Below are 26,356 nucleotides of genomic sequence, written 5' to 3'. Positions count from 1 at the left end.
TTATTTACCTGATATATATGCAGGGTTCACAAACACATATTTTCTGCTCAAGGTAATTGCCTATGTTGCTTATGCATAGAAGGACTGTGAATGCCTGTCCTGCATACTACCATCACTTGCATGGCTAAACTGTGGGGGTTGGGACATGCTCATGGCATTTTGGCAGAAGAAAATCTCATGATGCATTTACTGTAGGTGCCAGGTATGATCAGCTAATTTGTGGAAAACATAATAGAGAAAGAAATTGAAGAAGGAAGGAATGGAGAAATGAGAAGAAGTCACCCAGGACACAAAGAGATAGACAAAGTGCAAGAGGTTAGAGAAACAGAGAGGTGATAGAGGGATGGAGGTAACTGTAGAGAAGAGCGCAAGGGGGGGATTTACCATCACTCACATGCTGCGCTCGATCATTCCCTCTTTTGTGCGGTGGACAATGAGAGCCAGGGGTACAGGGCTTAAAAAGGATACGCACACTGTCACAGCCAGCAACCCTGGAGAGACACCAGCCAACCCAGAGGTATCAGAACAAAAAAAACTTGGACTTACAGAGAATCTGTTTTTTATTGTACTACTTTCTTTGAAGGTTTAAAAGGCAAATCCACAGCTAAGAACCTGCATTTGGAGAACAAGCGGAACTTCAAAGACCGGAGAGATGAAGTGTGGAGACCTCTGTCTATGGAAAAGATCTTTACAGCTTACAGATTGGGCCTAGGGACCTGTTGTTTGTTCTCGTTTTCTTGACAAACACCAATATTGTCAGACACATTTGGGATTAAGATGAAAAGGTCTTATTCGGATGTGATTTTGGAATATGTTTTTTTATTTTTTTTCAAGAGCGGGGAGTACGGTAGTTGAAAACCAGTGTATGAATTCATTGGTTTGCTGGCTGTGTGACAGAGAGCTACACTGCTGACAGTTCAGTTGCTCAGTATTGGAAGATTAGTTTGCAGTGCATGGAGGGGAATTAGTGGCGAACAATGGCTCTGAACTGCCTGATAGGCAAGCTTATTGTCACACAGCAGTTTGGGTCAAGTGCTTTGCTGGCTGTGACCAATATGACAGCTTCACTAAAGAACGAGTCACTCTCTTGTCTAATGTGTGTGTGTGTGTGTGTGTGTGTGTGTGTGTGTGTGTGTGTGTGTGTGTGTGTGTGTGTGTGTGTGTGTGTGTACGAAATGTTCATGTCAAATCTCTGGCTTTTATATTTGAAGAGACATGCTTAATGAGGATCATTTGGGAAAATGACTCTTGCTATTGTTTTTAAACTCTTTAAACAGTTGGTCACACTTGGACATTTAGTTTTGGAGTGTGGTCAGTCTATTCTGTCTGCTCAGAAACTACAGGGAGCACTTAAATGTACTTAAACCTGGCTCTCGCAGCAGGTTTGCAGCAGGTCAGTGAACACCTCCCATAACCAATGTAACCAGCGTCGCACATCCAACAAACTTAATAAGTTATGTTCCGACTTACACTAATGTCTGATTTGCATAATGTGTGGATGGGAGAGAGGGTGGTATACTGGAATGCTTTGTTTTCTTGACCAGACATAGATAATGATGTATAATGGATATTTTTTGGCATTCAGGGCATCAAGGAGTAAATCAATGAGTATGACGTCTAAATGATGTAACACCCCCCCCTGTCCTCTCTTCCCTAACAGTTGCTGAATGTGTAGGAGGACAGTGCTTCCCCTGGCTTCTCCACGATGCTGTATACTTTAGCGGGAGGGGGCACGCTTTGCGGTGTGGCTGCCCTTGTGCTTCTCATTGTTTCTACGGCAACAGACTTCTGGATGCAGTATCGATACTCGGGTAGCTCAGCCAATCAGGGGCTTTGGAGGTTCTGCATTAACCACAAATGCCATGCCCACACCATAACTGTAGGTGAGTACTTCAGAAGTGGCATTTGGACAAGAGGACGAGACCCTAAGGTGCCTAAAGTTTAGAGAAGCAGAGCCGTTTAATCCCCAGACCGGCAGGATACATCTGGCTGGGGAAAGTGAAAGAGCAGTCCCCTTCTTGATAAATGACAGTAAATATGATATCAAACACATTGACAGCAACCTACACATGTTGGTCATTTCTGCAGGTCAAAGCACGTTACACCTGTTTAAAAAGTATCTAGATAGATTTACTAGTGACTTGAATTAGGCTGTTTAAAGACATGGCAACCTCATTTTGTTACTGATGGAAAGAAGAGCAGATTAAATAAAGACTCATGCGAGAATTCCCCATAGTAAAAATGTCCCAACTGCACAGTACTGCAGAGGAACTCTGTTTTGTGAGTGTGAAGTCCAGGCCTAAGTGTAAGTATGTGTTGACGTGTATGTGGTCCTGACCTTTTTGTGTCCAGCCTTCTGGGATGCCACACGGGCCTTTATGTTGCTGGCGGTGCTGAGCTGCTTCGCCGGCGTGGTGCTCGGCCTGAGCGCCTTCACTAATGGCACCAAGAACAGGAGGGTCCGTACAGGCGGCATCGCCCTGGTCCTGTCAGGTAACACACACAAGTAGCGTGTTCATCACATTATAAACCTGATTGTTCTTTTTCTAGGCAGAGTGATTATAAGATTGCAGAGTAGTGCCAGTTTGTTTTTTATTTATTTTATTATTTATCTCGAACAATCAACAATGTTGCAAAAGAAAAAAGAAAAAAAAATGAAAACCACAAAATTAAAACATAAACAATCGGAATTTACCAAAGACCAAAAAAATAATAAAAAAGGATACATTTGAGAAGGAGCTGGCGAAAACATACAGCTTATTAGGACCTTTACAATATCATATTATTACAAAACAAATAGATATGCAAATACAGCATACAATCTTTCAGGTCTTACAATAACTTACAACAATATACAACAATACCTTTACATTACAATTACATTCCTATGTTTCGGTCTGTTCTAACTCTTTTAATTTCTGTGACTGATTTTTATGTATGTGAGATATATGTGTCTATGTGTGTTTGTTGTGTTATGGTTGTCTAAGCTACTGGATGCCTAAAATTCCCCTTGGGATGAATAATCAATCAATCAATCAATCTATCTATCTATCTATCTATCTATCTATCTATCTATCTATCTATCTATCTATCTATCTATCTATATATTCCTTTCTGTTAAAGTTAAATTAACAGTCAGTTCCAAAAACATGTAGGCTTATATGGTTGTTATTTCCTTGAATCAGACTTGTTGACAGGTTATATAGATTGGAGTTTATTCCTTAAATCTATTCTAGGTCTACTCATTTTGATGTTTTTTTATTTATTTTTTTATTTCCTCTTACCCTCCGTTCTCAGGTTTTCTTGCTCTGCTTGCTTTGGCGATTTACACCGGAGTGACTGTCACTTTCTTTGGCAAACGATTCTTGGACTGGCGCTTTTCCTGGTCCTACATCATCGGCTGGGTGGCCATCATTTTGGCTTTTGCAGCAGGTATTAACTGTTCAGTTATCAGTTATTAATGTATTTGTAAAAACAAAAAAAATTTGGGCAGCAGCCTGGACAAGAGTATCCAAATATGTGCATTGCAACATTGCACATTCTTTGGTCAGTAAAAAAACCTGTTGTTGCACCTTTAGATATCCTTACTCTGAAGGGAGTAAACACACTTTAAGTGACTCTGCCAGATACTGTACTGTGCATCAGGATCTAACACTTTAATGATGTTGTTCATTGGAAAAACTACTTTAGATGACATGGTTACACCGAGGCGGTGTCCATGGATCTGCATTAAACCAGTGGGCTCCCAAATAAGCAGAACTTTAAAGTGTTTTATAGTTATTTAAGTATGTGTAGGATTCAGTAAAACTAACAATGATCCACAACTTAGTAACAAAAGTGTGCTTTTCACTTTCTTTGCCAACAATCATTGGTCATAGTGAGATGAATGTCACTTAAGAATTAAACTATCAGTTATATTTGGAGATTACTGTGTTACTTAGTTCGGCTTTTTGATTTATTTTTTTTCAGGTGTGTTTCAGCTCTGTGCTTACCAGCGGACCACTGCAGAACCTGCTCCTTCAAATAACCCGGACAGCTAAACAAGATGAGCATGCTGATTAGGACCGTTCTAATGGATGTCACTGCTGCTTTTGAGTACCTAGAATGGAATAAATAGAAATCATAGACTCCTGTGTGGTTTCACTGAAACTATGATTCACTGACAATCTTTTTTTTTATGTTGACCCCCAAAATTTTTAAAACATCTTGATAGATAGTCTTTATTGTCCCATAGGGATAATCATTTCCACACATCTTCCTCTTCTTTCCATAGCACAGCACCACATATAGAACACATAAAACATATAACACATATACAAAAACATCACATTAAGACACCCATATATAGACATATCAAATGCGAATTTTGAGATGGTGGTTGTAGTATTATAGTTTGTTCAGCATTGTGATAGCGGTGGGGACAAAGCTTTTTTTGAAATAGGCTTTAGTCCAGTTCAGTGCTCTGTATCTGCGGCCGGATGGAAGTAGTATAAAGAATGGATTCAGGCGATGGTCTGTGTCAGCTGCATCTTAGCTTTTTTTTTTCAGGGTAAATTGTCAGATCTGCTTTTTTGACCCCACACACCTAGAGCAAATGTTCAAACACTCTATCATACTCAAGACCACCCGACCCCATAAAACATCATTTGTTTGGCCACTGATCATTTTTATTTTTTGGGTTGTTTATTTTATTTATCCAGACAAAACAATGGAAAGTGAGAAACATTCCACCATAATACTACTTTTAATTTACTATATTTTTAACATCACTAACTGAAACAACATATGGACTATTATTGATTTTGCTAAAACACACAAGGACTTCCTGTAATTCAATTCAATTAAATTTTATTTATAGTATCAAATCATAACAGAGTTATCTCGAGACACTTTACAGTACTACTACTACTTTATGAGTAGGTCTAGACCACACTCTATGAATTACAAAGCCCCAACAATTACAGTAATTCCCTCAAGAGCAAGCATTAGCAGTGGCTATTGCGACAGTGGCGAGGAAAAACTCCCTTTTAGGAAGAAACCGGGTGACGTGTGCCACTAATCAGAATTAAAATGCCCATTCATAATGTAGTGTAGTGTTCTGCTGTATTGTCTGCATCTAGTGATTCTCCACTGGATGATGGTGTTGTACCACACACCCACACACACACAAGAGGCACAAACCCCACGGCTGAAAGATAAGGCCTGTGTGGCAAAGTGAGTTAACATTACTCACGCGTTTTGAGTTATTTAGTTCCACTTACTCACCTAATAATGAAAACCCTAGCTGACTGGTTATTAATAACTGGTTACCAGTTGGCTTTGGAACAAACACCCAATCTGAATCCCAATACACAGCTCAGGAGCAGCACATTTAACAGGTGATGAAGTAGAATATATAGTGTAATGTCCTAAGACACAGGCAACTCGACTTCAGATTGCTTGAAGATGTAGATGTCTTCAGCTCAACTGAAAAATATTTTTGCATTAGAGGAAAGATGTCTAAGAACGCTACAGCTAGTACGGTTAAATTTGACTTTGCTAAAATATCCTAGTAAGATATAAGTATAAGTAAGAATGATAAACTATCAAAAGCAATAGTTACAATTATAAGTATAAACAGTAGATTCAGTTGAGTTTTAATGCCCCAAAACTGTAAGACGTTTCTGTCAAACCATGGATAATCTGCACTGGAAACACTTTGCAGCAATTCAAATTTTTTTCTAGATCTTATTTTATTGAATATCAACATTTTAAATCACTGTCTGTACATGTATAACACAAACTAGGTGTGGAATGCAAATGTTCAATTTGTTTTGTGAATGTTCACTTGTTTCCAATTTACATGTGCCATTCCCCAAAAAACGTAACTTGATCAAGTCTTGTGTAGGGACAGCAAATACACAAGACATGTACTTTGCAACATTTTTATTTTATTTTTTTTTTAACAATAGCAAAGTCATCTCACAGAGACTACTTTAAATTACACAGAATGCAAATAGGACCATAGCAGAATTAAAGACATGATACAAAATTATTTACAACACTTTGAATAGTGCAAAACCACACATATACTGCCCTCGTCATTGAGATTCTTGCATTGCGAGTCCATTCAAGGACAGTGGATGTGTGTGCTGCCCCCTGGTGGGAGATTAGAAGAACTGACAGTACTGTATAGGACATGCTGACGATAACCTTTGCTGAATATGACTCTCTTCAAACAGGATGTAGCAAAAGTTAACCCCATCGCTACACCTCGTCAAGAACAGCGTCGACAACAAGAGTGATGTTAAGTCACTGAGATGTGGCGTGGATATGAATTGTTAGGTTAGTTTAAAAAGTGTCAAATGGGGGGGGGGCTGAAACATTCTGAGGAGCTGAATACAGTTAAGTAGTAAAGTCAAGTGAATCTCAATGAAAAGTAGTGTTCCTTCTCAAATGGACATTTGAGAAATCACCAAAGCCAACATGTACAAAACATGAACCCCATCATTAGCACGAGACTTTGAAATGACAAAGTAAAAGATAAACCATGTGGCAGGTAGTGCCCACCACCCCTGAGTGAAAACAATTTGTTTTTAAAAAGGTCTTAGCACCGTCCGATACCACAAAACGCCAGCTTTGACATTTCTTCTCAGTCCCGATTGTGACAGGCACAACACATTTTTTTAAAGTGCGCTCGCTCGATTGAGCTGCTCCTTTCACTCAAATCTGGGTTTTTTTCGCTTTTTTTTCTTACACAATTTCTTACCCACAAACACCAAGCTCCATTTAAAAACGGCACACAAAGATAAATTACATTTTGCCATGCATAATAATTTGTTGCATATTGAAATTTCGTCTTGGGACCACTTGTTTTTGCTGTTGAAAACGAGGGACCTTACAGCAAGCGGGGCTGCAAATTCTCCTCTTCAGGTGACAAGAGGGAGAAACGCATTTACAGTATCAGTCAGGAGTGTCGATATCGACACATTCATGAACATTAGAAATACATTATTGGTGCTACTTGAAATAACCTGAAAATTTGAGAAATGCCACTTGGTCTTCAAGAGGCCTGTCAGAGAAAGAAAGAGGTTCGTACTTGTAACAACGTGGTCAGACTGGACTGGTAGACAGTACATCAGACATCTGAAACTGACTCTCTAGAAAAGCCATACTGATGCCTCTGACACAACCTACTCGTGTCCTATTGTATCACATATTTGTGCATTGATGATGCATTCGTCCACAGTGGAGACTGCAGGGAAAATAACCTCTGAACATTGATCATCAACGGGGTTAAATCACGCCAAAGACGAGGAAAGTAACACTGCAATCACTGCCGATTGGCGAAAGAGAGAAAGGCTAAGACCATCAGGAGAGTATCGCGCCTCCACGGGCTGATCTGATGTTGAGGCTTCAGCTATCATCATTTCAACACACACCTGATTGGAAAGATAAGAACCATTCGGAGAGCAGTACCCGACAGAATTTAAAAAAGGACAAAAGACAGATTTGTAAATCCCGCTGTTGGATGGGTAAATAAGAGATAGAAAGTCATTTTAAAATCCTCGCCGTGCACCCATGCTATAAAGACGTGCACTGTGTGCGTCTTTGGTTATGCGTAGCACTACGTCTCTGGTGTTGAGGTGCAATAATAAGCACTACAGCAGGCTAACGCTGATTGGTATAGCCCTGTTTTCAGACCGCATGCTCAGGGAGAGGAGTCTGTGTGAAGGACGATGGATAACGTGACTTCACAGATGTGGAACGGTTTCTGTCAGGAAAGTGCCCGTCAACCTGGCCAGCGGGGAACATTGTTAAGTCGGAGCCGTTTGGCTTTGGTTTTCGACGACAGACACGCTGCAACCAGGCAGGGTGTGTATGGATTTTGGTTCGGCTGTGTGACTAAACCGTGGCATGTCCATTTGTCTACTAGGAGGAAGTATAGCCCTTCAAGTTAACAAGTTGCCTCTAAAATTGCACAGGTTGGCCATTTTTCCTCTAGCCGACAGCACAGGCCATGTTGGGAGCACAGTCTTGAGTACATTCAATTTCTCCCGCTGCGTCCTGCTGGAAGAGGTTGAAGTAATCCTCCGAACACGAGTCAACCAATCTCTCCTTCAGTCGCTGAGTGTTATGTGTCTTGGTACCTATGGAAAGACAAGAGGGAACCAGTTGAGTGCCATATTAAAAAGCACACTAACACTTTAGTATTTAATTACTTGGTAACAAGGCTACACCCATTACAGGAATTAATTGAACCAGTTTCCTTGAAAGAGAACACAATAATATAATACCTGAGTAAAAGGGAATATGTAGATATAATCTGCTAACACATGCAACATTCCTGATTCCTAAGCCTCAGTACAGTCTTGAGGTGAACAGGATATGGTTATCTTTTTTTAGAGCCTTGTGAAACTAAGATTACTTTGTCTTCTGTGTTTTACTTGTATCTTAGTAAGTACACAACACTGCCCACCAGGTGGCAGTAATGTGTAATGACTGAGGACCATCTGGGCACAAATAAGGTTGAATTTAATGGCTGAGTGTAGTTGTGAGGCAGAACTGCTGTACTGGGTAATTACAAACTGCTTGCTTCAACTTTTCTATCTCTTTTGCAGCCAACCTATAAGACGGGTGTTTATATTAAGAGAAAGACTTCTTACCCGCTCTGTAAAGTGAACTCAGACAGCGCCCCTAGGGATGACAGCTGTTCCTCCAGGGCCACGATACGTAAGCCAATGTAGCCAGAAGACAACAGCAGCAGCACAACCCTGTAACAGAAAAATATTAGTCACACATATTGCCTTTTTCATGCTTAGGTATTCACCGTGATAAAGGTCAATGATTTCGGCTGATAGCAGGTACATAGAGAACTAACAGCTCAACACTTGGTTAATGCCTATATTTTTTATAGTCCTTTCAGAAGGGATCAAAAGGACTGCATGTCACACTTGCATATCCATTAACTGCACTGTCAATAAAACATTACCTTTTACAACACTGGAGGACCACTTATTGTATGTAAGCAGGAAGAAGGGAAAAAAAGGGTCTCAGCCTTAATGGGTTGCAATATAGTTTAAGGGACTGCTGTACATTTCTTATGCTAGTGATCAAAAACTGGTTTGCAAAAGAAAAAAAAAAATTTGTCAAGCTTGGACGTAATGAGACTCTACAAGATCACCTAGTTCGTTGCTACTTTCTGAAATTCCTCAGCCTCTCTTTTAAGGGCAGTGACTTCAAGAGTGAGGAGCACATTTAGATTAGCACATAGGAAAGGTAAGATAAGGCGTAGGATTTGACGATAAAAGGGAGACAAAGACAGAGAGCAGAAGACAGAACATATTATAGAGAGGAAGTGCTACTCACAAAATCAAGTAAATAAAGAGTAGAGTGTTGAGTGTGTTGGCCTCTCTCTGAACCAGCAGGGATTTGGCCTTTTCTGTTACGTTCCAAACCCACGATCCACCTGAACCCGGGAAACGAAAAGTAAACATAGCACGATTATCAATGCTGTCATGTTGGTAGGATGTAACTTACAGTATGTACAGTACATGCATAGTACAGACATGACTGCAGAGTGCGAGATGCACAATGAAGCTAGGAGCAAACAGAGAAATTATCCCAATATCATGAAAACCCTTATGATTAGAAAGGAAATGATGGGCTTCTTTGTAACTGCAAGATTCAAATATAGACATCTTTCAACTAACACTTTTCCAAAATTATATTTGCCTGCATCGGGAATTAAAAACAAGCCACTTTTTATTGCAGGCCCCTAAAGTGCCTAAAATGACAATCAGTTGTCTAATCTACAAGCAACTTTGATAAAAAAAACCAACCAACCACAGTCAAGAGCTGAGCTGAGGGTTTAGGATTCAGCTTGTAAGTAATTGCAATCTGTATGCGTGTCTCACCTGATACGGACAGCTCCTCAAAGGATGAGCTGTCACTCTGCTGCATGTTTAGGTTCCTGAAAGCTGGGACATTCCCATTAGGCACTGCCTCTGAAGAAGGAGGAGAGAGAGAGAGAGAGAGAGAGATGGGAGAAAAGAAATCAATGTTAGCCTGCTATTAGACCTTGAACTTTGCACGTCAACTTGCTTTGAACAGACATGAGAACGGGAGATAACGGCACCAAAACAAAACGGCCAACAGTTTTTGGATTTTGGAAGGATTAGCATTACCGTCAACTTCCCAAAAAGATTCTTGCAGACACTTAAATGCACCATGGGTTACTTAGAAATATTGTTTAGAGTTCTCTATCATGCAAGATAATTCTAGGTAAAAAGGTAACAGTTGTTACATTAACAACTTGGTTTGCCGTTTTGCATGTAAACATAGTGTAAACATAGACTAACCTCTGTGTGGTCTGTGCGGAGGCTGGTCCTGTAAAGATTGTGACTCGGAGCCATCGAATTGGTCCAAGCTGTTGTCCAGACTGGACTGGCTGGAGTTCTGTTGAGATACAAGAGCAAGGAACACCGTCACAAACTGGTCTATCCTATAATGTAGCCAGATCCACAATGTTGTACTTACAGGGACATTATGTACTCCTATAAAAATGTTACCTTTGAGCCCTGTAACAATAACGTGAGACTACACGTCTGCAATATTGAGAAAAGGTCTCTTACCTCAAGTTTGCTCTTATCGAAGCTGTTCTCAGCCGAGGAGAAGATAGGGCTACTATTTGTGCTGCCATCCTGTAACAGAGAGACATGTTTAGATTTTTAGATGTATTAAAACTTGTAATTTTGAAAAGTAACTTATCATGAAGTTAGTTCTGGCGAATGGATTTGATAGTCCGCATGCTCGGACTTGCGTTTAGTCAAAATATAAATAAATTGTTTAGAGCTGTGCAACAAGGTTACAACAGCAGGGTTGCTGCCCTCTTTCCACTGTAAAACTAAACACATTTCCAGAACTACATTTTTTGTAATCAGCAAATGTACGGTTTTCCTTTTACCATTGCAGAACTTCTAAATGTCTTAAAACTCTGTAACATTTGATCTGAGCAACTCACCTCTAGCTGAGGAGATACTGAACGCAGCAGCTGATAACATGATTCTCTGTTCCGCAGCGACACAAACAGGTACTGAACAATGAGAGGGAATTAAAAAACTAAAATTAGCCATCTGCCAAACACCGTCACTGATTAGATTACATCTAAAGCTTACATTTGACTTCAACCATCTCTAGTTATTAAATAGACTGTATGGCCATCACAAGTGTTTACTGAGATGCCTGTGTGGGGCTGTAGGTGAGAAACTGACCTTGTCTCCTTCTGTGGTGCGAATCGACAAGGCGTTGGGTACCAGTAAAGCTGTGTTCTGCTTCTTCACTATGTGGATGCAGGAAACGGGAATAACTAACTGCAAGAGGACACAGCCACAAACAGAAAAGGTTAGGAAAAGTGTGAACAATGTGGTGAAATACCAATCACAAAAAGAAATCGAACTATTTACATATGTATAGCCAGGGCAGAGCTGCAGCCTACCTTAGTGTCCTTGAGCAGAACTGAGGAGTAGAAACAGGCATTGGTGTCAGTGATGTACAGTCGACCATGGTAGGGCACTTCCTTCTGCAGGGCACAGATGTATGCTGGGAGAGGAAAGGAAGACAAAACGCCTTTAGTTTTAGGTGGTTCATTCATTTTGTCATTTATTCTCCCTTTCCTTTTTTGTTCGTTCACCTACCATGTATCAAGTCTTCACTCTCGGATATTTCTGGAAACAACTTGTGGAATGTCTTGTTGTGCTTCATGAAACTCTAAAAGAGAGAAAACAATTTAAGCAAAAATCCAGACCCTTCAGCAGAGCAGCTTTCACCCAACAACATCATGGTGCATTACAAAGGGCTGTACCTGAAGTATGATAATCTACTTCAAATGTTTAAATGAAAAGATGTGGACTTACGCTTTGTGTGCCAGTGCCCTGCGTCCTCTCAAAGCCTCTGCTGTCATCAAATGTCTGCGACCTGCAGAGAAAAAGAACAACTGTCAATTTGAAAACGAAATCTGTGGTTTCAGCAGGTTTATGTGAGAAGATACAGACAGACTACACGACTTGCCTACATCTCCATGCCGAATGAATATTTGATGACAAAATCATTTCGTGTAAAAAAGGATTAGTTCCATATTTGTTTTGTAACTACAGTACGTTTTATCCGACTATGGTGGCAGGGCAGTGGGGGCTCGAAACTGCAACAGCAAAGTAAGGCAGTGTTCACCATGCCCACTCGGAAAATTCTAGTATTTTTAAACAGGCTGTTTTTTTTAGGCCTTTAATTTCACAGGACAGATGAAGACATGAAAGGGGAGAGAGAGGGGGAATGACATGCAGCAAAGGGCTGCAGGTCGGAGTCGAACCCACGGCCGTGGCCGCTGCGTAGAGGAGTAAACCTCTATATATGTGCGCCTGCTCTACCAACTGAGCTAACCCGGCCACTAACAGGCCTTTTTCTTGACTGAACTTTGGTTAGTGTTGAGGTTACTCAATCCAAAATAACATTGCAAGTGGCTGGGTAATCACATTGTCACGTAGGCAGCAGTTGGGGATGAATATCACTCTTCCTACCAACACAAATCTAGCTGAAACATTTGAATCATGTGAGAAGACAGTCAGTGGACAAAGCTGTGCAGTCATGAGTGTGTCACGACTGAACACAAGCTGAGAGTTGGGTCTTGTGATACGTGTTGAGAACAGCCTCCACTCATCCCTGTCATTTGCATTCCAAGACTGAGAAAAAGTATTTTCCCCACATCGGATAAGACTTGATAAGAGTCTGCGAGGTTTATCGCTTACATTTCAGTTTTTAGATTTTAAAAACAACTTGTAAAATTGGAAATACGTGTGAAAGTAAGACCTTCTCTTGGCTGAATGTTTGAATCTGAATGTAGATCTGTGTTTTCATAAGTGGTTCATTATGGATCTATGAATGAAAAAAAAAAAACTTTGGCACTCACAGAGAAGTAATAAAGAACATTATTTATCTCTGAGTGCCAGAGTTTTTTTATTTTCTTCGATCTTTGTCACTGCCTTGCACGCGATTCACTCTCATGTCTAAGATTTAGAGTTCTGCAAAACATTTAGCACAGTCTGTGTGTGCTTGTGAAGGATTATAATCAAAAACAATTTTGAGCTTTAAGGAGCTTTATTTTTTGATCATTTGAGTCATTGATTTTTTTTGTTGTTGTTGTTGCATTTTGTATAATTCCCACTCTTTTCCCATCAGTCCTACCTGATGGCTTCTTGTCTGGTGATGGTTTTGTGCGGTTGCTGGAGGTCGAGCTGGGACGCCTCCATGCTCAGGTCTTTCCTGCTCTTCACCTTCTTGATACTGCCATTGCTTGAGCTGCTCCTGCTTTTCTTCACCTTGGCTGGCAGCCCGCCACCACTGCTCTCTACTGGGTAGCTGCTGGACATTGAAGAAAAAAATAAAAAATAAAAAAATTAAGATTTAGAAACATGCAATATATAGTTTTACAATCATTTCCGTGTGCACATTCACTAGGCATGGGGAATTTCTCTAAGAAGACTTACAGCAAGGACATTACAAAACAAACAGCACAATTACACCCACTGATAAAACTTTACTTCTGTGGAAAAATGACTCTACCCCAGCTAAAAACATGAACACAGATGACGAAGACCTAAATGATGAGAACATATTAAAATAAGACAGGAGGAAGTCAGTGTAGCAAATCGACACCAGCCACCATCTGAATGAACCTAGCATTATTACTGTTAAAGATGCCTGTAGCAATCTCCTGTACTCTACAGAGTGTCATCATCTAGCACCAAACAACAGATCTTAGTAACTTAAATCACTCCATTTCTATTCAAATTAAAACCCTATGTGATGACTGGACTGACGATTGATAGACAATGGGCTTATCTTTATGGTGTGTTGGGAAAGCTTACACAAAGTTGTACTGATATACGTTGCGTCAACGCTCTGGTTGTGGCTGTACAGGTGCAACTCCTGGCTGCTTTACAAGCTGATCAACGTAGGCTCATGCTCCAAAACTGACAAGGCAAATATGCCATTTCAATAAAATGTAAAACAAGCCAGCCTGTAAAAAGGAAGGTTGCAGGATTTACTACAATGTACTCTTAACGCCATGATCTGTCATTGACCAGGAACTAACAAGCCACAAATTCATAGACCGATTGAAAGAGAGTTTGTATAAATCTAATGACACAATCTAAACCTGTAAATCATATTAACAATGATGATACAGGACTAATATGAGACTACACAAGACAAACCAACTGTTTGAGTGAAGCCTCCATCTCACGTTAAAAAACAAAACCAAAAAAACACATCTTCAACTACTAAACTACTAAAGACAAACAAAGACCACCTTACCTGGTCAATTTAAATCGCTTTGATGAACGAAAACTCATATACCCACCGACAGTAGGCATCTCCTTTTCCTATAGAAACAATCCCAACTTAAAACGTTTGTTATTTCTGAGCTATGCTTCCTGGTCTCACGCCATCAAAGCTGAGAACTTTGAAAATAAAGAGACACCGAGATAATAAAAAAGCCCAAAAAGATTTGTATAGTTCTCTCGGTTTTAAATGTTTGGTCCAAGATGAGTTGTTGTCCTAGTTAAGTCAACGTTTCCTTTGCCACATCCTGCGAGAAAAGAAAAAAAAAAACAAGCTGTTGCTGAATTGCAGTGTGAAAGTGCTTGCACAAGGAAACAACTTTGTGATGAGAATGGTGTGACACTCCGTAGTGGGTGACATCAACCCCAGCCACTCCCCCAACCACTCCCCAAGCCACTCCCCCAGAGCCATGCGCACGCATGCGTGCACACACAGACACACACACACACACACACACTTAAGAAAACAGGGAAAATCCACTGACAAACTTCATCCAACATCAAAAACCGGTCTTGTTGGTATTTGTTCTGGTGCGGCAAAGCACTGCAGAGACTTTATAAAAAAAGCTTGGTGTGTTATTGTGTTATATATGAGTACTTGTGAGGTGCTCAGACTGGCCCGATCTCGGAGTGGTAAATTATCCATCTCCCCTCAGGCAATGAATCATACCAAGGAGATAGCAGAACAACACAACACAACCTCAAGTCTTCCTTAAACACACTCAAGGTGTTAAGAACTTCAAAAGAAATCATTTGAAAAAAGGGACACAGACTCAACAACTGGCAGCATAATAAAAAATAGGCTACTTAAGAGTGCATAGGGCGTTTCACTGCCTAAGTCCTGCACATTATTAAAAAAAAAGAATAATCAGTCTAGGTTGATGAGGAGTTTGTACTACTATCTTTTATCCCATCAGTTATCCTTGAACAATGTACTCCATGTACTCCATGTTCTCCACTCACTGAGTGAGTGGAGAAGGTCAAAGAGAAAGAGAAAAACTGAGTGGGTGGCATCTTCACACTTCAGGTGCATGGCAAACCTGTAACCAGTCCTGGCTGTGAAATTGCGACCAGCAACACTCCCTTATATCAGTACAAAAAGAGCTTTCAACAAAAAAAAGAAGAAAAAAAAAAATACAAAAATAAATAAATACATTAAAGAAGTGATTTCCTGCTTGTGTAGTTGAATCTAGTTACATTCTTAAGTGTCATGAAAGCTTATGTCTGTTAGTTATTAATCATGTTAAGTCCTATATTCTAAAATATAAAATACTTATAACTTTAACTTCTAATATATACTTTACTTGGATTTCGGTGGCAGCTAAATCGTGTTTGCAGCTGCTACTGTGGTCCTACTTGACGCCCTGCTACGCCCTGCACGGCTACTATTATTTCTAGTTATAGTTCTATTATCTTTATTGTTACCATAATTGCCACTGTTCATCATACCTGCTAAAATGATTATGAATCATATTTCTCTACTGTATCAGTGTCTCTGTGTCCCAACCGGCAGCGGCAGATGGCCACCCACTAAGAGTCAGGGTCTGTCCGAGGTTTCTGCCTGTAAAGAGTTTTCCCTCGCCACTGTCCCACCAAATGCTTGCTCTTGGCGGGGAACTGTTGGGTCTTTGTAAATTGTTGAGTAGGTCTAGACTAGGGATGCACCGAATATTCGGCCACCGAACATTTTCGGCCGAAAATGGCCCAAAAGCTCATTTTCGTTTTTTGGCCTAAATACTTTTATCACCGTAACAATACGGCCGAAAATGTTGTGATGACGCAAACAGAAACCGCGACCTGCACATGTCAGTGTCAGTACCCGATCCACCTGCAAAGTGTCTTTTCTTCAGTGAAATCCTGCAAGAAAGTGCCTCAAATAATAATAATAACAACAACAACAACAACAACAACAACCACAACAGGTAAGCTATTCTGTTCTTAGGCTACTGTGTACTGTATGTGACTATCAGATTGTAGCCATATTTCTGCTAGATATTTTTTTCATTAAACTTTAATATTAATTTATACAATTGCAATGCCTTGATTTTAGTAAAGTTAGTACACAGTCATAGCCATAAATGCAATGGTACTAATAATTGGCTTAATTTCTTTCGGTGTTTCGGTTTTCGGTCTTGGTTTCCTCTTTTTTCGGTTTTCGGTTTCGGCCAAGAATTTTCATTTCGGTGCATCACTAGTCTAGACCTACTCTATCTGTAAAGTGTTATGATTTGACACTATAAATAAAATTGAATGAATTATAAAATATCAAGGCAATACCAGATCAGCTTAGTAAACTTTGGGTAAGTAAGCTACTATAGCTGGTGTTTAGATAAAAGGTAACACACTGTGAGAACTATTTTATAATGAGTGCTGAACCACTGACCAGGCGGTCAACCATTGACTGTGTTCAAATATGCTCACCTGAAACCATTTAAAGTGGCAGGGCGATATAAGCAGTATTTAAAGACTATTGACCGTTTGAATTTCTCAACAACTTCCTCTCTTTACTCAGGACTAACCCTAACCATTAACAGGGTCACGTTGAAGAGGCTTCCTGTAACACTCGGGCAGCTGCCAGCACGCCGCAGTTCTTTCAGATGGATGTGGTTTATATTTAAGAAGCACTCGGCCTCAGGTTAAGGGTTGCAATTTTTCTACAGATTCTGGAATTTTAATTGAATTTCTTGGTAATATTGTCACAGTAAAGTCCCTGCACTACTCTGACGACCGATCCTCAGACTGATATGATTATCTGTACCCTCATAAGCATGTAGTTTGTGTCAAAACACACACAGACAGTCTGGCAGTCAGCCACTCAATAATACCGTGTAGGTTTATTGCAGAGGTTCCGAGAAACACCGTCACAGAGAAACTGATGATGTAAGATCCAACAGTGAAACGAAAGGAAAGACTATAACCTATAAAAGTGTTCAAGGCCACAGCCATATAAAAATGTTCAGGGACACAGCCATTAAGGGTGAACATGTGCGTGACAATAACCAGTGTAATAATCAAAAGGTTAAAGCATGGAGAAAACCCTTTTTACAAAATTAACTACGCAATGCATAGTTCCTATTTACAAAGCTTGAGGCAGCCTGCCTGAATTGGGTGCGTTGTGCGAATTGTCGGTACACGATCCGTTCTGCCTGCACTATCCGTTCTGCACATGCGCTGTTGTACGAGGATTTACGACACTGCACGATCTGTTCCACGCTTCCGGTCGACAGCCAAGCTAACGTTAGTTTAGCTAACAGCTAATTTGGCTAACCGCTAGCTGAGACAGCATGTAATAACTTTAAAAGACCCTCAAAATAAAACTTGAAAATAAACATTAACATATATAACAGCTGTTACATCAGTTCTACTTGTGCTCATTTAAAATACAATCACTCAATATTTAATTTTTAACTTTATTGTTATTACTGTAAAGTCTTAATTTAGCTGTAGCCTGCTTTTCCCATCAAGTTTGACTTAACGTTATTTTAGACTGAATCTAGCTGTCAGCTAGTGGTTAGCCGAATTAGCTGTTAGCTAAACTAACGTTAGCTTCCCGGTGGAGGCTAGCCATAGGCGAGCGTGGAACAGGCATAGATGTACCCCCAGGTCTGACATTTCAAAGCAGGCATAGGCAAATCAAATTCTCTGCGGATTAAAATGGACATGCACGAGGTAATAGGGGCAAATTTAGCTGGACTTGCTTCAGAGTGGTGGTGGTGGTGGTGGTGGTGGTGGGGGGGGTGTTACAGAACAAACGGCAACCTCACATGAGACATGTTCTGTGAAATAGAAGATTACTGACAAACACATTGATCCACTTCTTTATCTGGATTTGTTCTGGTATCATCTTAAGAGATGAGACAAATCACTTCATCACAGAGGCAAACTGGATGTTGATCACAATTTTTTTTTGTATTTGAAGCACTGATATGAGACTGATGACCACATGACCAACAAAACTACTTTTCCAAAGTTTTCCCACAGTGGAAATAAAAACATGTAGCTAGCCTTTGGCTAGGTTTTCTCCCTATTTGAAAACAATGAGCCTACATTTCCTCAATGTTGCTTAAGTTAGCGCTTCCTTATCGGAGACGGGTTGAGAAGTACTGTCTGAGATCAGAAATTGGATATGCGTGCTCGCCTTACCTTCCCAGATCCTCAGAGCAATGAGACTCGGCCACAGCACCCTGTTGGTTCAACAAGCCTTTCCCTCTCTCCATAACCAAACGACTTCTCCCTCCACGTTTTCCACGATCTCTAAAAGCTTGTAGCCACCACTGGTCCAGGCAGCCAAATGAGTAGGCTGTATCTTTTGCACTTAGACCCTGAGCACTGAGCCAAAATATAAGGGTGTAAAGGTCTGTTTTTCTGCATGCTTTAGAGCACCAAAGAGCACAACGTGAAGATAGCGCCAGAAACACACAGCAGGAAAGTAAAAAAGAAAGGGGGGGTGAAAAAGAGTTAAAAAATAAAATAAAATAAAAAGACTGGTTGGGGTTCAAGCCTGAAATGCCCTCCCAAGCTTTGTCCTTTCAGAGTCCTTTCTCAGTCTAGATATAATGGAAAACAGCTACAACAGTAGGGGGTAGACGGTGGAAATGTGGGGGTGAGAGAAACAGTGCTAGGTTATTCTCCGTTTAGAAGGCCAAACAACAAAATTCAATAGCCTGTTTTACATGACAACAAGAAGATGGCTTTAAAAGCAGCCGGTGCAATGTGCATGACAATGGCTAGCACATACTCTTTGTGATGATGTAAATAGAGCCATCACACACAAGACTATTTGTGTTTGACTAGAGGGAAAATGTGAGAAAAGCAAAGAATAATTTATAATTAAAAGCAGTAGATTAACATAGTACACTATGTACTGTAAATGTAACTGACCCGTTTCATTCACAAACCTCAGCTGAGTGCTGCAGTTCAATAGGCCATTTCTATACCTATTAAAATCACTATTCAGGAAACTCGAGATAAAGTACAACTGCACTCATGACATCAGTCCAAATTTAGCCACCATATGTCACCCCTTACCTCTCCCGTCTCACCAACACCTGCCATGTTTTCACTGTACAACTCTCGTCGTGGAGCTGCAGGATGAACGCGGTTATAAATACATTTTGCCATAATCAAAATGGCAAAGGTTTGTTCCTTGCTACAGCCGTGTGGCCTCTCAGAGTTCTTGTGCCTGAAACTGAAACCCCAACTTGCTCACCAACAGACTACACATTTGTCCTGTGTCCCAACAACTTAAAACACTCAATGTTGGATTGAGGGCTGCTCGATTATGAAAAAAATAATAATCTCATTAACATTTGGATATAATTGATAGTTTCCAGGGTATAATCTGTTAGTGTCCTTTATCTCACAGAAAGAATAGAATAAAAACTGTTTTACTACTGTGAGTTGGTCCAGCTTTACAGATATCACACATAACGTTGTTGGAAATTTCTTTATTAGGAGTAACCCCTTAAGATGCACCATCTCGTTTTTAAGGTGTGTTAGTTCCACAGACCTAACACAATGTGCATCTCACATCACATGTTCACTCACTATGACCACTACTACTGTCACTACGAAACATTGTGCCAAAATATCAACAATAATGTCGCCGTCAGTAGGCTTATTTGCTAGCTAACCTTAGGAAAAATCCAGCACATAGACGGTACCTTAGAGTAACATTAGGTGAAACAGGTGATTTAACGTCCCTGCTCATTTACATACAGTTTAACAACAAAACTAAATGCTGAGGGAACGTTACTATGTTTTTTCATGTTGTTTTTGAGCAGTATGCCTTTGCACCCCCACTAAGCTGGAAAACGTTTTAAACAGTAAGTGAATAAAACGTACAGCGGGGGGGGGGGGGTGAAGGCAGAGGGACCGCAGGGTTAGCTAACGTTAGCTGTTCCCAGACAACGGAGTTGGTTTTGCCTTTTTTTTGCTCACCAAACGCTGCTGCCATCTTTACTCGCTCTGAGTTTTTAAATTCCAGCGGATGATACGCACAGCACACGACTTGCCTCCCTGACTGGCTTCAGGAGGGGCGGATGTGCACATGCACGTGTGTTTCAGAACACAAGACAAAATAAGAGAACATGGCAAAATAATCGTTTTCTCGATTATACTATTTTGGTGATCGTTGGGAGCCAAAATCAAAATTCAATATTCAATTAATTGCACAGCCCTAGGTCCTTCAGGGTGTTCCAGGGGGTCCCCAGCAAAAAAAAGGGAATCAATCATTCATTTTCACTATAGTTTTATCAATAAGTTACACAATGACATAATGTATGACTAGTTTGGTCATGCTCTCCGTTTTATCTACAGGTAAGACTGCAAAATGCTTGTGAGGGGGTGCAAGGGCACTTCTCATGATATTCATCTATAAACCTCTGAATTGCACAAATTAAAATGCATATGCACAAGGCTGACAGTGGCCCTCTTATGGTATAAAACAGGGCAGGAAATACCTCTTTCTAGTCATTGATCATTAATATTTAAAGAATAAATCACCGGCAAGTTATATATTAAAATCTACACTAGACTTATAAAATTATGTTTAAATTCACTGGAAACTAGTTTGGACTGACATGGCGACCGATTGCTCCAGCCGACAAAATAACTCTTCTGGGTATATAATTATGATGCTTTGACTTGCTGTCCCGAGATGGGACATATGATCCCAGGAGTCCTGCTGCAGACGTCAGCTGTTTAGTGCTAGTGCCCTTTACAGGCAACATTACTGCTCCAACAACATGAGCCCCAGGTTTAAATGTGAGGCTGACAAACGTTTTACATCCACGTAATTTCCATGAAATCAGAGAATTTGCAAAACCAGATAGTGTGAGAGCACCATCTTCTGGAGAGCCGTGGATAATTTTTGTCATGTCATGAACAGCCGATTCCCCATCATCCAATCAAAACCATCATAATCCAAAAAATAAATAAATAAATTTTAAAAAGCAGCTGTGCTTCATTGAGCCCAATGGGATAATTAATATATTTAAAGTTTTTTGCAACCACGCACACACACCTGAGAGTCCTAATCTGTGATAATCTAGTTTAGTTTTCTGTTGTTATTTTACCTATTTTAAAAATCAGAAACTGACAAATTATTGCCAAAATGCGAAAATTTTAAATATTATTCTGGGTTGGACTGAAAGGGATTCTGTGTATGTATACATGCATGCACAAGACACGTGCATGTGTGCGAGCTTCGATAGAGCAGTCAGGAAGGGTAAGGAAGCGAGCCAGTGGTCATGGCGAAATAACATGCCGTCTGTGGCGCCTGGCCAGACCTCAGCTGCTGGAAAACTGTGTGTGCATGTGTGCCAAATGGAATAGAGCGAGCCTGTGTACATGTGTTACAGCAACAACTGTGTGAGTGGGAAGTCATGTGGCCTTGTGCATGCAGCATCACCCGCCACTTCCTCTGTGCTAACTGGACACAGAGAGAGTCTTTCTTCAAGGCGACTCAAGAGTACTTTCAGCTACCAGGCATGTGAGCTGGGGGGGCAGGGGGGTGGGGGGGAATGGTGTGGTGTGATGGTGGCTGGAAAGACTGGACTTTAAAATCATTAAAAGTAGACCCCTCTAATGTATCCAAGGGGGGCTTGGACTGAATCTACAGTAGAATTGTGTTGATCTCAGCTCCTCAGAGCAGCAGATTGTCCAGGTAAATAATCATATCCAAAACTGCTAGGCTACATGTGCCTAGGGTGAAACTTTTTCTGAAGAGAGTGGATTGCATTTTTCTTTATTTGGCTGTTTTTCCTACAGATACTCCAACCTTCAATGAGCAGCTTACCTTTACACAGTGATGCCAAGGATGTATTCCTACTTTCCAAAGGACTGGGTTTATCTTGAAAGCAAGTTACTATTTAAAAAAAAAAAAAAAAGAAAAGCACCCAGCTTTTAGATAAGCCTGCATGTGTCTGAAACTAGTCTGACCTATGGCAACTTGGCTACTTTAGGTAGAATTCACCAGGCTACTTTGAGTACCAAAAGGTGAAACAGCTAAGAAGAATATAGCCTTTCTGGACAAGTGGTGTTGTCATTAGGACTTTCCTGACAGAGGCAACACACAACTTCAACTGTGACCAACTGGTTAGTAAGCAACCCCTCATTGAGCGATAAATAGTCGAGCAGATGTGGTTTTCATCCTCTAACTTGGGGTTTTCCTCTACGCCTGCAGCTCATCTCATAATTTAGACCTACACAGTATTCACTGCCCACAGCGGCAAGGAAGCTCTGTCCTGGGAGCATCTTCCTGGAGCCAACAGAACGCCTGCGAAGCAGCCCCACCCAGCCTATTCCAGGCTCCTCCGTCTAAACAAGCTTTGCAGCAATGTTCTTCCCTGTTGAAACATGGCCATTCATATTTTGCCACTGTGTGCATTGCAAACCTGTATGCAGCGACTTACAATGAGCTGGCAAGTAGGCGTTTAGTGTTAAAGCATGTGATGCACTCATTTCAACTACTTGGCTACTCACGTTTAACTGTAACACTTTTTTTGTTGCCATTTTCACCTTGATAAAAAGGTTTAAGAACAAACTGAAGAGAACATAGAGCCGAATAAATGACTATAGATGGATACTGCATTTACATGATAAGATCCTTGGCTCACTGAGGCCTAGTCTACAGTATATCCCGGACGTTCCCCTTCCGGGATTGCTCCGTTGCCGCTGGAAAATCTGCCGGATTTCACTCATTTAGACCGGATATCCGTTGCCTTGGGCTTCCTTTGTGTTGGCATTTTAAACTCCGGTCGATTTATGAGGACTACAGTTACCCTTTTTTCAGATCTCTGCAGGGTAAATCCAGACAACTTGCTAGACTATCTGTCCAATCTACATTTTCTTTTGCTTGACTAAAACAACTTTTAAAACGTACACACGTTCCACCAAAACAAGTTCCTTCCGAGCACATTTTGCAGTGGCACCAGGGCTTTTCGCCGGTGCTTAGCACCGCCTAAGACGATTGTGATTGGTTTAAAGAAATGCCAATAAACCAGAGCACGTTTTCCTCCCATCCCCGAATGCTATATGGACTAGCCAGACTCTCCTCCAGCTCGCTTTGGAGGAAAGCGAGACTAACTGAGGCCTGACATAACACACATTTACGTGTATGTGTGTGTTATGGGAACAGATAATCACCCCGCATACCATACTGCAGACACATCATAGCTATGCTGATAAGCAGCAGGCCAAGACTGATTGGGAGGGCTCTTGTACTCCATCAAATGGCTATGTATGGGGAGGAAAGTGAAAGGCCAAGCTCAGAGGATGAGGTGTCCTAACAGTGAGAATTTGCATAACACCATGTACCATCTTTTCTGGGAAAACATAAGACTTACCAGTCCCATGCGTGACAAGCGTGTGTGTCTTTCCCTGGTGATGACACAATATATGTGTGCATGTTTAAAAGAGTGTATGAGTGAATGTGGTTGTGAACAAATGTGCCCCTGCCAGGCTGGTCTGCTGTGGATCTCAATAAGGCTGGATCATCTATTACAGAAGGACAAAAAAGTGATGCCAATCTCACCCATATACATTCTGAGCAGGAGGCACAGGCGAGATTAAGAACCAACCAGATCTGGACTAGCATCCCTTTATGGCACTCAACCATATGCAATGCTGTTTATTTACACTGCCTAGAATAGATTAGCCAGGTACAAGACACTAACAACACATGCATAACACCACTTTACAGTGCTAATATGGGCCAATCATTGTGTTCTTGGAAATAGCCCAATGAGAAAGGACACAAATGAAACCCCTTGCATTGTGTCTGTACAAACACTTAAAAAAGGCCAAACATGAAACTAAACCCATGAAAATACTTCCAAGATAAATGGCCACCATTATGCTAACACGCATTTGCATTTTACCACTAAAAAGCATTTTATTTAGTGTTATCCAAGTTTGTCTTTAAGCATTATACATATATTAACGATGATCAGGTGTTTAGGTCACCAACAGTTCAAACATGCCCGTTAGCTAGGCCAACAACGTAACATATAGCTAGCGTATGCATAAAACACAGTGTAGATTCTCCATTTGTGCTAATGCAACGTTAACGTTACATTAGATATTGCAAATCTAGGCTACTCACAACAGCCACCGTCTACAACTACCAAGTGTATTTTAACTCAGAAGCCAACAATTACTGGTTGTTTAGCGTTACGGTTTAATATCCGTGCCAGTGAGTGTAATTGATTGTAACGTTAGCAAAAGAATTGATATGCCAACACATTTTCATTCAGGCGTGTTGCTAACCTGCTAGCATTATCTAACGTTACTCATTGACTAAAAGACGTATTCTCCCCTTACGTAGGTTTCAGTTCAAATCAATTATACAAACACGTTTCCTGGTGTGTGTTAAATAGCACCATAACATCAGATAAAACAATCCAATCTTATCGGACAGGTTGTCATCGTTAAATAAATGCTAATGTTAACCGTTAGCATCCACCCTGTTGATGTTGCTTACCGTTAGATAGCGTTTCAGCTCGCCACATTCACTCCGCCTACCTTTCTTTCATGAAATGCTTGATTCTGACGATGGCCTTCTCGTCGATCTTCCTGAGGAAAGTTTTCAACCTGTCTCTCTTGTTTTCAAGCATTCTTCCCTCAACCAGTGGTCGACGTTCCACGCCAGACTCCACCGTTCTTGTTTGGCTTCTGCTTCTTCTTCTTTTTTTTTACCCTCACTCCATCCACGGCTGATTATGATAATGAGCCTATATCGGACCAAGTCGGCCGACCAATCAGCGTCGGAGATGACTTGTGAAAAAAAGTCATGTCAGCCCGGTTCTCCAATCAGAACGGGGTAGATGGCATTCACCGACCGCCCATTACCTTATATGGTAGTCGGGTTGTCCCCTTCTTGACTCTTCTTAAGGCCTGTGTTATAATTGTGCTGGTTATCTGGTCCTTTAAATAAATGATTTGCATGTAGTTTTAACGTCTCACGTTTGAACCACTTGGGGAATACACATTGTGATTTAACAATAGCGTTTATTATCACTGATAATAAACGCTATTGTTCAGCATATCAGCATAGTGTGATAATCACACTATGCTAAATCTTAAAGATAACCACTGGTACACCAGAGTGGGGCTGTTTTATATTATTACCATAATATTAATATAGTGGTAACATAAAATAGCACACATGTTTATACACACATAAGGTATACTGCTGTTTATTTTTGAAATTACATAATTACATGTATGCTTTGAAACCAGAACAAATAGTGGTATTCCTTTGAAAAGGGCAGAACTGAGTAGGAAAAGCTGGCAGGAGCCATAAAGTTCAAAAGTGAAATGACTCTTATCTCATGAATTATAATGAGCCAGGAAACAAATGAGCATTTATCCCTGTTCTTATGAAGGGAAGTGGAAGCTAGTGACTCAGAAGGCTAGTCAATTGCTCAGTTGGTTGCTTTTATTCTAATGCCACAGCATGAAACACTTAATTTCGGCCCAGCATTGTGCATGCAGCTATAGTGAAGGGCCAAGTCGCTAACTTCCCCCTTAAGGCTGATTTATACTTCTGCGTAAAATCTACGCCGTTACTACGTAGGCTACATTGGTACGTATGTTGGTACGTGAAGACACAAATCTACGCCGAACCCTACGCCGTAGCCTGACGTGCACCTCTCAAAAAATGTAACTACACATCGCAGCAACGCACGTCGCTCAGCCGTGGCTTGGAAGAGTTGCATTTCCCCCGACTCATTTCCTGGTTCTCCTTCTCCATAAACAACATGAAATCAAGGAGAGAGTAAAATTTTCCTGCTACAGATTTCCCACAGGGGAGACACTTTGTTTCTCTCACTATGACTCTATAGAGTCTGTACTCGCTCCAAAGCTAATCGCAGTCACTCTCTCACTTCTCCCTCGCTCTACCACACACTCCCCACACACACACACGCACATGCCGGCTCGACGCACACACCAGCACATAAGTATATACATCACTTACA

At 40.8% G+C, this 26,356-nt stretch overlaps 2 protein-coding genes across 8 annotated transcripts; one reads left to right on the top strand and one right to left on the bottom strand.

Moving 5' to 3' along the window:
• The first annotated feature begins 434 nt into the window (after nucleotides 1–434).
• On the top strand, nucleotides 435–4,155 carry lim2.2 (lens intrinsic membrane protein 2.2). Of its 2 annotated transcripts, none has more exons than XM_039810344.1 (5): nucleotides 435–517; nucleotides 1,661–1,883; nucleotides 2,353–2,493; nucleotides 3,298–3,432; nucleotides 3,970–4,149. In XM_039810344.1, exons 2-5 carry the CDS (start codon nucleotides 1,706–1,708, stop codon nucleotides 4,038–4,040), a joined length of 525 nt encoding a protein of 174 aa, XP_039666278.1. In that variant the 5' UTR covers nucleotides 435–517; nucleotides 1,661–1,705; the 3' UTR covers nucleotides 4,041–4,149. The 2 variants fall into 2 exon arrangements, with proteins under 2 accessions (XP_039666278.1, XP_039666279.1); XM_039810345.1 differs by lacking the exon at nucleotides 435–517 and adding an exon at nucleotides 1,180–1,393 and having other exon boundaries at nucleotides 3,970–4,155.
• A 1,755-nt stretch (nucleotides 4,156–5,910) lies between these two features.
• On the bottom strand, nucleotides 5,911–25,085 carry si:zfos-943e10.1 (GRAM domain-containing protein 2B). 6 transcript variants are annotated; one of them, XM_039811669.1, is made up of 13 exons: nucleotides 24,900–25,085; nucleotides 13,219–13,392; nucleotides 11,895–11,955; nucleotides 11,676–11,748; nucleotides 11,477–11,580; nucleotides 11,253–11,351; nucleotides 11,003–11,074; nucleotides 10,614–10,682; nucleotides 10,341–10,437; nucleotides 9,897–9,986; nucleotides 9,349–9,448; nucleotides 8,646–8,753; nucleotides 5,911–8,129 (listed from the first exon to the last, which is right to left on the bottom strand). In XM_039811669.1, exons 1-13 carry the CDS (start codon nucleotides 24,989–24,991, stop codon nucleotides 8,114–8,116), a joined length of 1,155 nt encoding a protein of 384 aa, XP_039667603.1. In that variant the 5' UTR covers nucleotides 24,992–25,085; the 3' UTR covers nucleotides 5,911–8,113. The 6 variants fall into 6 exon arrangements, with proteins under 6 accessions (XP_039667603.1, XP_039667602.1, XP_039667604.1 ...); XM_039811668.1 differs by having other exon boundaries at nucleotides 13,219–13,395; nucleotides 24,900–25,084; XM_039811670.1 differs by lacking the exon at nucleotides 24,900–25,085 and adding an exon at nucleotides 18,519–18,692 and having other exon boundaries at nucleotides 13,219–13,395.
• Nucleotides 25,086–26,356: the final 1,271 nt, after the last annotated feature.

Source organism: Perca fluviatilis, chromosome 9 (assembly GCF_010015445.1).
Source record: "Perca fluviatilis chromosome 9, GENO_Pfluv_1.0, whole genome shotgun sequence".
In the NCBI taxonomy this organism is placed as follows: Eukaryota; Metazoa; Chordata; class Actinopteri; order Perciformes; family Percidae; genus Perca; species Perca fluviatilis.
This window is presented reverse-complemented; position numbering and strand designations above follow the sequence as displayed.

What these genes read in the sequence shown, in the direction of transcription:
- si:zfos-943e10.1 (XM_039811668.1), bottom strand. Translation starts at nt 24,991, where the DNA reads ATGCTTGAAAACAAGAGAGACAGGTTGAAAACTTTCCTCAGGAAGATC. An exon ending in TCCGCACAGACCACACAGAG is followed by an intron (nt 9,987 to 10,340) that starts GTTAGTCTATGT and finishes CTCCTTCTTCAG; the next exon opens with AGGCAGTGCCTAATGGGAAT. An exon ending in CTCTTTATTTACTTGATTTT is followed by an intron (nt 8,754 to 9,348) that starts GTGAGTAGCACT and finishes TTTCTGTTACAG; the next exon opens with GGTTGTGCTGCTGCTGTTGT.
- lim2.2 (XM_039810345.1), top strand. Translation starts at nt 1,706, where the DNA reads ATGCTGTATACTTTAGCGGGAGGGGGCACGCTTTGCGGTGTGGCTGCC. An exon ending in TGCCCACACCATAACTGTAG is followed by an intron (nt 1,884 to 2,352) that starts GTGAGTACTTCA and finishes TTTTGTGTCCAG; the next exon opens with CCTTCTGGGATGCCACACGG. An exon ending in CATTTTGGCTTTTGCAGCAG is followed by an intron (nt 3,433 to 3,969) that starts GTATTAACTGTT and finishes ATTTTTTTTCAG; the next exon opens with GTGTGTTTCAGCTCTGTGCT.